Source organism: Cydia pomonella, chromosome 23 (genome assembly GCF_033807575.1).
Source record: "Cydia pomonella isolate Wapato2018A chromosome 23, ilCydPomo1, whole genome shotgun sequence".
In the NCBI taxonomy this organism is placed as follows: domain Eukaryota; kingdom Metazoa; phylum Arthropoda; class Insecta; order Lepidoptera; family Tortricidae; genus Cydia; species Cydia pomonella.
Window position 1 is genome coordinate 6,918,469 of NC_084725.1, and position 15,008 is coordinate 6,933,476.

The 15,008-nt window shown below is 35.3% G+C and overlaps 1 protein-coding gene and 1 non-coding gene across 2 annotated transcripts; both read left to right on the forward strand.

Moving 5' to 3' along the window:
* The first annotated feature begins 3,620 nt into the window (after nt 1-3,620).
* Nucleotides 3,621-8,029, forward strand: LOC133530741 (facilitated trehalose transporter Tret1-like). The gene is made up of 3 exons (XM_061868785.1): nt 3,621-4,278; nt 5,219-5,354; nt 5,787-8,029. The coding sequence occupies exons 1-3, from the start codon at nt 4,237-4,239 to the stop codon at nt 7,112-7,114; spliced, it is 1,506 nt and encodes a 501-aa protein (XP_061724769.1). The 5' UTR covers nt 3,621-4,236; the 3' UTR covers nt 7,115-8,029.
* A 4,127-nt stretch (nt 8,030-12,156) lies between these two features.
* Nucleotides 12,157-12,229, forward strand: Trnak-uuu (transfer RNA lysine (anticodon UUU)). The gene has a single exon. It is a non-coding gene; the product is annotated as a tRNA-Lys (tRNA).
* Nucleotides 12,230-15,008: the final 2,779 nt, after the last annotated feature.

Below are 15,008 nucleotides of genomic sequence, written 5' to 3' on the forward strand. Positions count from 1 at the left end.
AGACTAGAAAATATTCAAGACGTACAAAATGCATACAACATCCTCGTCCTTTTTACTATTTTTCCATCTGCCACTGTTAAAGAACTTATAAATGTAAAATTCGAAGATGTGGCCGCTGTTATATGCACAAAATTACAATTATAGCGTAATATAGGCATTTTAGGCATATTCTTATTTAGTAGGTTTACAGTTTTCATACGCAAATAACTAAAATGTAAATCTAAGATGTACCTAATGAAATTTGCGACATTGACAATTCTCGCGGCCTTGTTTATTTTCTACTCTGCTTGTAGGTATTATACATTGGAATATTATACGTTCATTAACATGCAAGTAATGACCAGCAAACGTCAAAGTTATATTTATAGTGAAATTAGTGAGCGAAATCATAGGTCGAGTGTTAAATCCAGGCTAATCGTTGCTAATGCGCGGCGCAAGGCGGGGTTACCTGCCTGGTAATTTACCTGTAATCGAGGCTATGGTAAGAATTCTGGAAATATTATAAACTAGATTATTTCTGCGACTTTTGTCTGCGTAGATTGTTATTATCTCTCCAAACTCTCCTATATGAGCAGACATAGAAATGAAACTTCGAAATTTAATAACATCCATAAGTAATTAAAGGATGTAAATTCTACTTGCTGTAATTTACCGGGAACTTTCAAGAATGCAATCAATTAAAAATCTGACCATAATTTCTTTATTAGATATATTAAGTATTTAAAAATAAAAACGTAAACTGTAGAATACAGTGTCTATAAATAAGAAAACTACCAATGGATGTATCAAAGAAAATATCGAACGTGTTGTGTATTTCGCGGTAGCTATCTTTTTATACAATGTTAAAAATATCTATAACGCTAAGGTAACGTCGATAATAGACATGCCGATATTTGATTTTGTCTGTCACTTAATTTTGCCACAAAAACTTCTGTCTGTATATGAGATATCCCGTCTGACACTCAAAGGGAAAACTTCAGGAATAAAAAGTATCCTATGGGTACTTATGATAGCTTATTAGTTTGGCAGTCTAGGTTATGTACCTTGGCAGGTAAGGACGCTATATGTGAATCAATTGTCTTCGTAATTAATTCAGATTTCTGAAAAAGTACTGTGAAATTCATTGTTGTACGAGCCGGGATTGTCGAATTTATAAATAAATCACCTTACCGATTATCTAACACGAACACATTTTTTATTATTATAGTAAATAAATATTTCTATGCAAAATTAACATTGGCCTACAATATGAAGTGAGTTAAATTTGGCGCCAGTTATCATTAAAATCCCCTTAGCCACTAAAATCCGCATAAATGTAACATATAAAGCACTAACCGCAAACCCGTGCGGGTTGCCGCCATAATAACAAGTTTCATAAGCTCTTCCCCATTATACGCAGATATATGACCGTATTTATAACCACAGTTATTTTGCAACGGAATTAATCACGAGACTTACGACTTATGCGTTCGTGCACAGAGGACGCGTTAAAATCAGTATGGCCGAGTCGGATACATCAATTTGAACCCGAAGCCAAATTTAATTTAACTAACGAAATATTTCGTCAATATAGATGTACAGTCAGCATCAAAAGTAACAGATCAAATAAAGTTTCATAAGTATCTACCATTCTGTAACAGCTTAACAAAAGGTGATGTCTTTAATATAGAGCAACAAAGACTGTAAAAGATATACTTTTGAGCGTGAATTTTAGAAATTTATCTATATTTGGAAAAGTTATCCGGAATATCAGATACTTTTGGTGCGTTGTTTCATCAGTTACTTTTGATGCTGACTGTACCATTATGTGCCGTAGGTTCAGTACCCCTAGTGTAAATTTATTCGATAGCGAGACGTGACGTATGCGATTTTGAGTTTCCAAAACGTCCCGCTTGGCGCGCTGTTTCTAAATCCCATACAAAATGAGACTTCACGCAAACGCATACGTCACGTCACGCATTCGAAAAAAATTACACTAGGGGTTCAGAATACAGTTTCTGAAATATAGTAGCGCATTTTTAGATCACAATACGGTTGCCAATAAAAAAAAGCAATCTTGAGAATTTTTTAAAGTAACTTCATTGATTTGAATCCTTATTTTTTGACTTTCGCTCGATAGAAAAAGATAACAAACATAGGTCTAAAACGCACTTTAAAAAAATTGTAACAATTTATGCACAAAAGCTAAAAATGCTTCTAAAAATGTGCAATTTTATTTTTGAGGGACCTCATCGATTACTTTTAGGGTTTCGTACGTCAAAATGAAAAAACAGGGACCGTTTTAGGATCACTTTGTTGTCCGTTCTTCCATACGTCGGTCCGTCTGTCTGTTAAGACCCTTCATCTCGGGAACGGTTGGAGGTATCGAGTTGAAATTAAAACCATATACTTAAGTCTACAGACCCTTGGAGCTTTGAAAATATTAAGTTAACGAAAAAAAAAGATACGGCCGTTTATAACGCATAAACGTATATTTTCATATTTTGACACTCTCAAGGGAATCAAAATTTATAGGGTACTACCCGTTGACCTAGAACTACGAAAATTTCATTTGCCAAGTATCTACTTAATATCGTCTTTCTTACACTACAAATATAGGAAAAAAATTTAAAACCATGAATTTGTAAAAAAAATATAAGTTAAATTTGTAGTAAAACCCGAACCGACGGGAACTTAAGATATCACGCATGTACCTATTTACCTAACTACTCAAAAAATATGTGACAATCTCACTACGTGTGACTAGACAATCAACTTGTGTACCTATGTAACTTTTGTTTATTACTATAAAAACATTTAAGGTCATTTTGAGTAAATTACTTCACGGATTTAGTCTTATATAATATATACCTGGTTATCAGTTTCTTGACTTTCTTCCAGTCATTTTTATCACTGATATGGCTTCTTCCTATAATCTAGAACACGATGTGATATAATCTTAAGTTTGTAATCATAACAAACCGACTGTCATGAAATAGATTTACATTTAGGGCTGGGAAATATCCCGAAACTATTTCAAATTCTTGGAAATAATCCCATTAAATCTCATAAATTACGATGACGATGATATCCATATAATATATATTAAGTATAACTTATGTTAAACTACTTCATCACCTTAAGCTGCTACTGTTAAATAATAGTAGTTTATGTGACTACTACATAATGAAATTTTTATACTCGTGTTATCCTTTTATGAAACTCATTTTATTCGTTTCATAAACCCACACTCGTATTTTAATGCCTAATTATGTAACATACACTGCTTTATTTATATCGTGTCTGGATATATTATAGGGAGGTTATGATATACATGTACATAGATAAAATACCTAAAGTTCAGACCAAAGGTTCCCACTACAACTTCGTTGGTTGTCAATACACTCGTCTTAAATAACATAAATCCAACAATTAATAATTGTTAATGGCAACAAACAAACCAAAAATGTACCTTTTGACACTGACAGATCAGTATATGGTGTCGTAATTTTTGATTTTTTTCCATTTCTACTAGTATATTTTAGGTATCCCAGTAGCGGTTATAATACTTAAGTAGATATATTTTTCCAATTACTAGGTACTTGTGACTAAGATGTCCGGTTCTTAAATTTGTCCAATTACAAATTTCGTACTTTTATAAATGTAAATGTTCATATTTTGCGTCATATTCGCTAGTACCATAAACAGATAGGTAGATAGACAAGATAATGATTTATTTCATTTCAATCTTGGTAAATACACAGTGGTCGAGTGCTCCTGTTAGGTATGAAGTACCTGCGTCAGGAGACCTCGCTCTTCCAGATTACAGTTTTAGATATCTATACTAAGAGAAGTTTTGAAATTAACATTATAATTTTATAATGAATGGACAAATTGATAAAATTATCTCTCTTTCTAATTGATAAAATCTCAGGCGCAATTAATTATGCAGCCGTTCCGTCTTAATAGATCAAAAATTAAATTAAATATGGGAAATCTCATACACCTAGTTCAAGTTCTGGGATATTCAATACTATCTCTGGTCTTCATTGAACAGTGAAAGATTATCTCAACCTAATCATTATCACATTATCAGTTACAAAATGTCCTCAAACCCGATCACTTGTACGCCAAATAAACATCTGATACGTCGGTGACATTAGTGAAGGTGTGGATGACAGTTTTATTATAGAAGCTTGGTACTAATTGCGTGTTCATAATCCAGTTATACTATTAAGAGAATTTACAATTGGGAAAATGGATAAGCCGCAGAAGAACTACATGCCATTTCTGAGACAGGTATTTATTTGCTTTTGAAAAGTCAGTAAGACATATTTTTTTAGTACCTATTATAAAAAGATCAGAACATAATTTATCATGACATCAATACGAAAATAAAACTATTACTTACTTGCCCGAAACAAAAGATACTTGTGTGATTTTTAGCAGAATTTTAACATTATTTGGCACAAATTTGGTGACCGAAGAGCTAGCGGCTTCCTCGCACAACGTATCAGCATTGCGATACAATGAAGAAATGCCGCCAGCATCCTTGGTACAATGTATATATCCTACTGTATAAGTATATCCATTATCCATAATATTACGAGTACTGTAAATAAAAGGTGTGTTAAACGGTTATATCCAAAACTTTCGAATAGGTACACAGTTGCGGGGTTACAAGAGATTACCGTTTTTATGACTCAAAATTACTTTTATTTTCCTGATTTTGTACTTACTTTTAGTCTAAATAAACGTATTTCATAATAGTGCTGCTAGCAAAGATAGTAGACTATATTATCTCAATCTACGACTGCAATTGAAGTATCATCAAAGAAAACGATAACGATCTTTGATTTGTTTTCATTCAAGGCCGCAGCTATATTTTATCTTGTTGTTTTTTGAATCCTACTTCCTACTTATACATCAAATTCAAGGCTTTCTTCAAGATTACAAATCATACTGGCTTGTATATTTTAATATATTTCCTTACCCTCTCTGAGCCCTTAAGCCCCTTAACAGCCTAAAAAGATAATGCCTACCATCACCAGGCGGCGACACTCATGCCGCTCATGCGTGAGGACACGTTAAGTTTCTAAGGCGCGGTATTTTTAGTGTAAGCGCGACACCTTAATAGTTTAATAAACTTAGTTTAATTTAGTACTTAGTCGCTTTTGCAGGTTCCTAATAGTAATAGGTTTGTCCTCAAATATTCATGAGATGTTTCTGTGAATTCCAGTGTTTTCTAACGGCGAGTGTGGCCTTCAACATAATGGGGCACGGCTGTGTCGTTGGCTATCCCGCAGTCTTGATCCCCAGCCTGAGGCGGCCTGACTCCTACATTCATCCCACGGCGAGTCAGGAATCATGGATTGGTAAGTTACATAGTTACCCCATCTATTTCAGAATGCCCTAATAAGCTTGGTATAACTCCCTCATTCAATTCACGGCGACTTATGAGTTGTGAACCCACCTAACCTATTTCAACATGCATGTGAAGGTGGCCTGTTTTGGACGTGCTCATGTCTGAGATATGCCAAAAGGTTATTTTCTCTATGTCTGTTACTCCCTGTTGTCTACTGATAACAACTAATAATGAATCTAAGTCTAGTACACATACGTTATGACCATCACCATCGTCACATAGTCGACAACCACTTTCTCTATAGTGGCTTAGTGCCCTTGAAATTAATAAATCATTGCTCTAATTATCTCAATAACATTATAAATTATAAACTGAAACATTGTCTTGCCTAGGAATACATTTTTCCTATTAACTGTTAATTACCCATGCCTTATCTTTTCAGCATCCATCATCGGCTTCGCTTTCATGCCGGGCAACTTACTAGTGATGCCTCTCATGGATATAATTGGCAGGAAAAAGTGCCACATCCTCTCAGCCATACCAATCTTAGTTGGATGGTTCTTGGTTCTTCTAGCTGACAGCGTCCAAGCCATAATCCTGGCCAGATTCTTACAGGGTATATCCATGGGCATATTAGGACCTCTAGGCTCAGTTATCATAAGTGAGATGACCGATCCAAAGTACCGGGGAGCCTTTCTGACTTGCATATCATTATCCTTGACTATTGGAGTAATGTTTACGCATACAATCGGCACTTTGTTGAGCTGGCAGCAGACAGCCCTATTGTGTTCCTTCTTAAGCTTCACTAGTTTGAACATGATTATTTTCACTCCTGAAACACCGCCATGGCTGATAGCGAAAGGAAAATACGAAAAGAGCAAAGAAGTGTTTTATTGGCTACGTGGCGAGGGGCCCGAGCAAGAAGACGAGCTCCAACATATGATTACAGCTCAAAAGATGATTCGGAAGTCCAGTGTCGCTGGTCAGAAGCTTTCATTCTGCACAAAAACTAAAAGATTCTTCAGATATATAGGCGCCACTTTTAAGAAGCCTGAATTTTACAAGCCTATGTTGATCATGCTCCACGTGTTTGCTATGTTTCAATTCGCTGGCATAAATGTCATCAGTTCTTACGCCAAGGATATCATAGAACAAGTAGTGGGCCCTGAAGCAAACGCTGTACTTCTCATGGTTATATTAGACTGCGAAAGACTCGTTTGTAACATTTTAGCTGTATTTGTTATGCAGAAATGTAACAGAAGAACGGTTCTGTTCACTTTAGGAGCAATTTGCGTAACTTCATATATAAGTAAGGCAACATATGTTCTAGCGAAGCAGACCAACTGGTTACCTTTCGAAAATCAGTTCGTTCCTATATTTCTAATATGCATGTACATGTTTTCGCTTACATTCGGTTTATCGACAATCCCTTTTGCGATTTCTGGAGAAATATTTCCTTTGGAATACAGGGGGTTGGGTGGTGGTCTCAGTGCATTGCCAGTGTCTCTAAATTTCTTTATAGCTGTGAAGAGTTTCCCAGTTTTGACTGGATCCATTGGTCTTCCGTTCACGTACTTCGTGTATGGTGGAATAGTGTCATACTGTTTGGTGGTTCTTTGGTTTATTTTGCCAGAGACAAAAGACAGGACTCTTCAAGAGATTGAGGATGAATTGAGAGGAAACACTATGGTTGAAGACAGGAGAGAGTCGGAACCTCTGAATGGCAAAATTCTGCTGCGTCGGTACAGCTCCCAAATCATGGTACATTAAGACTGTATTTAGTATTTGTAAATATTTAGGAACTCCTATTTTTTTATAATTTTAGTGATAAGCTGATAAGACTCTGATTATAAATTGACAAAATTCCGTTCAAACTATGTTTGGCACTTGAAAATATTGATTGATTTATCATGGTCAGCAGTGTTGACCGAACGTTAATTGCAAATAACCATTATAAATTGAACCGTAAACCGTAACGGGCGGTTACATTTTAGGGTTCACTTTATAATGGTTACATGCCAATAATGGTTTATTGCATTGACGTTTCGGCCAACAATAATTAATTACATACTTAAGTATAATATAATTTAATGTTAATTATTACGAGAAATAAATACTCTTTAATGGTTTTTTGTTAGATTTTATATTTTCGGTAATCTCAAGTGGAACAAGTAAGCTACATTAATGACCAGTTACGGGGCCAACTTGTTTATTACTTCGATCTTACTGTTGATAGACCATTTCCCGTTTAATTTAATAGTAATTTGAAGGCCAAAACGTTATCTGCCTCTCTATGGCTCTTGCATATTCGAGCGATACAGAGGGGGATAAGAAATTTCGTTTTACGTGCTATGGTCTCGCAACTTTTAAAGTCTTAAGTCCGTACTGTTATCACATTGTGTTCTGCGCTGAGCTAGTTCTGCAGTCGGAGCCGGTCATTAGTCGATAATAGAGCTTCTAATGCCGAGGTGTGGGGATCGAAGGCGAATCCCGTGGCTAAACGTGTGCTTATGCCATATTTTTTAGGATTTCGTACCAAAAAAGGGTAAGAAGGAACCCTTAAAGACACACTAGAACGATCCGATCCGGTCCGAGGACTCTGACACTTCAGTTTTCTTTCAAAAGCATCACGTGATCAGGGGTATCCGTAATATAAAACGAAGTGTCGGAAAAATACATTACAAGTGCAAATAAAATAAAAATGTATAAAATTCAAATTCTTAAAATAGTTTTTAAGGGGGCGGAATGGGGGTTAAAGTTTATATGAGAGCACTAACGGGGAAAACGTTGCGGGACATTTTTAGGTCGAAGGAACGGAGGTACTCGAACGAAGTCGCGGACAGAGGTTAGTGTAAAAAAAAACAGTATTACTATTACTTACATTCTTTCACCCTAGGTTACACGAATTTGTACTTAGGTTCACTGATCACCATTAAACAAGTCACGAGCTTGAAGCGAATTAAACATGAATTAATGACTCTGGTGTAATAAAATTAATTGATTATCTGTGTAGTAATTAAGGCAGTTTATTAATTTAATGATCCTCGGTCTTATACTTAGGCTGCCTTTACAGCCGCACTAGTGTCACAGAAGAAATATAAGCAGTAGTTTGAGTGCGAATAACATTCATATTTTGAGGATAATTCACGACAAAACGGTCCGGATCCAGCCAAGGATTCATTTTCTATTGTCAAAAGCATCACGTGATCACTGATCACCTATCATAGAATAGTAGATTGTTGACCAAGGGATGAAAGGCACTCATTTCTGACGTGGTTATTTGGCGCTCGAACGCAATGAGAGCGCCGATAGTCCGAAACTGAAATGGTGCCTTTCATCCGTGTAAAGCACTCTACTTTTCATTTAGAATACTTGGAATGTAAAATGCTCTAGTGCAGAAACGTACTACTTTCTACAGAAGTTTGCACACTCCATAGAACAACAACTTTCTGAGCATGAGAAATGAACAACAAATCTTCGGATGCCTTAGATATTGTTTAAATGACACCACCAATATTCTTAAGTCGGTTAGAGTTGGTGTAGCCCATAACGTCTACCTTTTTAAAACTCGGCACAGAAATCAAAGTAGAGTTCTAGAGACATTTAAGACGCATAATTAACTGAGATAGGTAGGGGGTGTAATACAGGAAATTCTACGAGGACGCTGTCGCGAACAAAAGAGAATAAAGATCAACAAATATATAATCATGGAATAAAAAGATTTTAGATTAAAACAGTCTTCATTGGAATGAATAAACTTAATATTATGGTGATACTCGTATATTTTGGCATTGCTATACCTAAAGTCAAGGTACTGATACTGGTTGCTATGGTCACTTCACTAAAGTACTAAGTTAAGTATAAAGCCTTAGGCCTGCACCGTTACTTGGTCCTTTTCAATTAGGGTCAGTCTTGTAAGCTAACGGTCTACATGCCCGCGTGTTATCTCAAAACCGTCCGGTACATTCTAATATGAAAACAATCACAAAATTATATCTACAAATGCTCACACATTTTATTCAAGAGGAAAGGTAACGGCCGTTTCTCTGTACAAGTTTTTCTCTCTATGTTGTCAGGAAAATATTTTTAAACAATTTGCCCCCTTATTCATAAACGTGTACTAAAGTTACGATGTCGCTAATAATCGTTTGTCCCTTTCCGACGTATTGGTATGATGGAATGTGACGAACGATTATTAGCGGCATCGTAACTTTAGTACACGTTTATGAATAAGGGGGTTGATTTTTAATAAACATTTGATTTTTTTATGTATGTGATATATTTATTTATATTCAGAAACATAATTTCTTTCATACAATCTAAGCACAGCATAGTACAAATATTCTAAATAGGTCGAATTTACAATACGTACATCTAGTTTATAAATTAATAAATTATTAATAATGATTTTAATAAATTATTGTAGGGTATTAATAAATACCAGTAGTGATGGGTAGGACATCAATTTAAAATGAGTTTGTATGAGTACCTCATTCTCTAAAATGAGGTGTTACAATGTCTTACTTCAAATGAGGAGAGGTACTAGCAGTTTTGCAGCATCGACTATTCCATCAACTCCAACGGCAGCAAACCATATTTAATGTAAATACATATTTAGGCATTGCTAAACTTCCTTTTAAATATTTAATTGGAGTGCAATTCTGGAGGTTTAAAACAGAACTTTAACAACAGAAGACATACATTTAAGAATCAAACTAAGGAGTTAAAGTACATACATCCTATTGCAACTTAATTTGATGCTTTTATGAAACTTGTTCTAATTTAGCAGTTCATTATTTTTATTGTTAGATTGTTCAGTATCAATTTTTGCTACTTGATATCATTTTAAGTTTAACATTCATATATTGAAATAAATACTAACCATAAACTACCAAACAAACAATTAACAAACTAAGGAGAACAAATCCAATATTTTTTGTACCATTATTATATAGAAATTACTAACTTAACACCTCATAATTTATCAGTAATAATATCATTGTAATATGATAACAAACGAAAGCCTCAATAACGTTCGCGCGGTAATGCCACCGGCGTGTAATATACACTTGATTTTTGTATGCAAAAGACACAACGAAAGACCCACAGGTATATTTTATCGCGAAAACAATGTTAATATATTGTTATTTTGGCATAATTATAAGAATGGTCACTGATCACTATTTATAAAACACAACTAAAGATTACGAACAACTTTTTCGAGTTTCTCGTATTATAAATATGTCAAAATCATAAATGATCGAAATAGTTTACGAAGCACGTTAACAAAAAGTATTACAAATTCAAATCGTTAAAATGTACATGTTTATTTCACCTATACAAATTATATTTACTTTTTTTATTAATAAACTAATGTAAATTATCATATTTTGTGTACGCCACTATATTATATTTCAATAATTTAAATAATATTTTGGTCTCTTAAACGATAACTGTTTTTAAGCAAACTTCGTAAATGCCCAGTGAGACTTGGTTGGCATTTCAATCGCTTATCAAGTAACCATTTCACTGTCCAGTCTAATTGATTCAGATTATACATGACACCAGCAATATGAGTCTTGAGGTCAGGTTATACTGGTATGCGCGTTAGTACAATAATAGCTAACAAATATGGAGGCCTACCGCGAACCACGAAGTTTTGCTTTGCTGTCGCACTTACGTATGAAATTACAAGTGCGACAGAGAAAAAAAAACTTTCTTCGGTAGGTTCTTTGATGACTTAGATTTTTCGCTTTTGACAAGTAACTTAGCAATGCTAGGATCAAAATGGCGTAATATGTATGTAAGCTTGCGGACGCTTACGCTTGTTTTCTTTCGTGTTTCATTTTTAACGTATTTTCGATGAGGTGTTATTGAAGCACGGCGCGTGTCTGTCTCACTCCCTCTTTCGGTAAATCCAATTCATTGTTTCATTTTGAAAGGATTTTTGAGAGGATGTCACAGTGAGGCGAGTGAATGGTACAAACACAACGCATTTCTCGGTGGACCTTTTGTCCTTGCAATAAGGTTTGTAGTTGGGCAGTTGATAGTATGAGCGATGAATACGATGACGTCAATGACTCATTTCTTCATTTGAATGTCGGCGAGCACCGAGCGCCTCGCGACTCTTGCGAGTTGTGAGGAACGCGAGTGAGTTTGAAAGGCTGAGAGTTTTTTTTAAAATTTGAAGTGTTTGAGTGGTAAGAGCTGTGTGTGATGCGCGCGAGTAAATGAGTAAAATTAATTGAGGAGTGATGTATGACATTTATGCGGTGTGAAGTTCTGCGACAATTTAACAAAGTGAGTGGTACAAATGAGGTGCCTCACGAGTGAGCAACTCAACACTAAATACCAGCCATATTACGACCGCATAACTTATGCATTGTTTACTCGTACATTTTGCCAGCTAATTAAACAGTAAAATTATATGAAAACAAGTGTTTTGAACAATAACGTGTTACTTCATAGCCTGAATTCTGAAACCAACTTAATTGCTTTTGTATGGATTTTTGTGGCAAATACTCCTGTTAAGTATGCAGACACGTTATAAAACTTATTATTTGGTGAATAAAATTCAAAATCGTGTAAATTTTATAGTTTTATGTTATTATGATTTGAAGCATTAAAATGTACAGTCAAGGTATTAAATATCGGGACTGATAAAGTGCCAAAAATATGTACACACTACTTTAATCTATAGGCAATAAGGTCGTGTATAGATATTTTTAGCAATTTGTCCGTGTCAATGTTTAATAACTCGACTGTAGGTACATTATTGTATAAGAGTAATTATTTTGCTTAACCTAAAGAGTGCCCGGATAGCTCAGTCGGTAGAGCATTGGACTTTTAATCCAAGGGTCCAGGGTTCAAGTCCCTGTCCGGGCGGTTTTTTTGATAGTCACAGCAAACTGCATAATGTTTAGGTGGGATTCCAACAGGGCGCAGCACAGTGCTGTCATTTTTGTTCTCAATATGCTTGTGCCGCACACTGATTCCACATCCCGCCTTAAGAGTCCCCGGCAAGTTCGGCCGAATTTCAACTTCCCATACAAACGGAGTTTCATTCTCATTTTAAAACTATGTGTTAAGTTGTAATAAAACTTTCCGCATACAATGACATGAGGATACCCAGGGCTGAAATTAGATTATACCTATTGCTTCACGTTATAGAACAAACGAAATTAAGCAAAAACAAGTTTTGTATGAAAATCTTATCTGAGGCTACATAAACTAATTACAGCCCTAGATATACCTTAATCCAGCTAGTTGTTTTAAAATTAGAGCGTAGGTAACTACGTTTATATGGAAAACCGTACTTGCTGGAGACCATTAAAATTGCCAAATTATGGTACTATTGTTGCATAACCGTGTTCTAGCCCAAGCTAACTCTTCGCCAACTTGGCAAACGTCAAAGTGTGGCATTGCCACTATAAACATTAAATTCCTATGAAACTACCACACAAAGTGCAGTCTGTGAAGACTTGGCTTACAAGGAAGGGTACCCAACTGTCCGACTCCGATTTGATTCATTTTGATATATGTTATAGAGTAGTCTAAAATAACGGACACGTATTTTTTTAGCTGCCCAAACTCAACCCTACCTAGGAAAACTTGAGTTTAAGCAGATATAACCAAACACGTGTACATTATTTTTTCCTGCTCTCAAACATATACTCAAACAAGCCATTAACTAGCAAGTTGCTTGAGCATCACTTTCTATAGGAGTTAGAAGATTTAGTAACTTTTTAGTACTTTGGAGGACAATTTCTCCCAATAGGTTGAGTTTGGGCAGCTAAAAAAAAATACGTGTCCGTTATTTTAGACTACTCTATAACATATATCAAATTGAATCAAATCGGAGTCGGACAGTTGGGTACCCTTCCTTGTTAGACGGACTATTTGTGTTTAGTCTAGTTTAGTTTAGTTCACTCTTTAATTAAGTCAAGACAATGTCGATAACCTTTTGTTTTGACGTGATAACAAATAAGCAAAGATAGGTCAGTAATATTATAGAAACTGCTTAGAACGATCACGTTCAAATACGATTTCCCGCGTAAAACTCTCTTTAGGGTTCCGTAGCCAAATGGCAAAAAACGGAACCCTTATAGATTCGTCATGTCCGTCTGTCTGTCCGATTCTGTCACAGCCACTTTTTTCCGAAACTATAAAAGCTATACTGTTCAAACTTGGTAAGTAGATGTATTCTATGAACCGCATTATGATGTTTACACAAAAATAGAAAAAAAACAAAAAATTTTGGGGGTTCCCCATACTTAGAACTGAAACTCAAAAAATCTTTTTTCATCAAACCCATACGTGTGGGGTATCTATGGATAGGTCTTTAAAAATGATATTGAGGTTTCTAATATCATTTTTTTCTAAACTGAATAGTTTGCGCGAGAGACACTTCCAAAGTGGTAAAAAGTGTGTCCCCCCCCCCCCGTAACTTCTAAAATAACAGAATGAAAAATCTAAAAAAAATATATGATATACATTGCCATGCAAACTTCCACCGAAAATTGGTTCGAACGAGATCTAGTAAGTAGTTTTTTTTTAAAACGTCATAAAAATTAAAAAAAAAATTTTTTTCATCAAACCCATACGTGTGGGGTATCTAGGGATAGGTCTTCAAAAATTATATTTAGGTTTCTAATATCATTTTTTTCTAAACTGAATAGTTTGCGCGAGAGACACTTCTAAAGTGAAAAAATGTGTGTCCCCCCCCCCCCCCCTGTAACTTCTAAAATAACAGAATGAAAAATCTAAAAAAAATATATGATATACATTACCATGCAAACTTCCAACGAAAATTGGTTTGAACCAGATCTAGTAAGTAGTTTTTTTTTTAATACGTCATAAATGGTACGGAACCCTTCATGGGCGAGTCCGACTCGCACTTGGCCGCTTTTTAATTTGGTGTGGCTGCCACCAGCTGTAGGGCTAAGATGGTCGGTGTTTTATCATCTGTCATCATGCCTGTCACGTTCTAACAAGTACGTAAGTGCGAAAGTGACGCATGACATGACAAGTGATTAAAAGGTGACCATGATACCGCTGTTCGGCACTGGCATAACGCTATCGAGAACGTAACTTACTCTCTATGCATCTCGCTCGTACTCGCATATAAGTGCGAGAGAGATGTATAGAAAGTAAACTACGTTTCGATAGCGTATATTTCAGTTTTGACACTATCAGTGACTCATGGTACGGGTATGGTTTCTGCTTCCGCTTGTTTCATTATCATGGTTTATAATAAACACTAAAAAATATTTTTACTAATCTTTATGAATTTATATTTAATGATCGTCAACTGTTTATTATATAGGTACAATATCAATACAGAAAAAATCATCATCAAATATCAATAGCAAAATTCATCACAATGTCAAATAAATATTGGGAAATAATTATACAATGTCAAACAATAGCATACTTAGACAAAAATATGACAGCAGACCGCATGAAGTAGCGCAATGGTATACGGAGGGCCGACCCCAACTAGAGATGGGAATAATAATGGCCAGGGAGAAGAAGAAGAAATAATAGCATACTTGCGGAAAAGATGTCAATAATGATCGTATTCATTCACATCAAAATACATCATGCGCACTAACTGCTACCTCTATTAATTAGAGTCGTGCGCAACTTTCGTGACGCATGTATA

Excerpts from the sequence above, each read along its gene's own strand:
- LOC133530741 (XM_061868785.1), top strand. The coding sequence starts at position 4,237 with ATGGATAAGCCGCAGAAGAACTACATGCCATTTCTGAGACAG. Across the intron at positions 4,279-5,218 it reads ACATGCCATTTCTGAGACAG|TGTTTTCTAACGGCGAGTGT; the intron begins GTATTTATTTGC and ends TGTGAATTCCAG. Across the intron at positions 5,355-5,786 it reads GAGTCAGGAATCATGGATTG|CATCCATCATCGGCTTCGCT; the intron begins GTAAGTTACATA and ends TTATCTTTTCAG.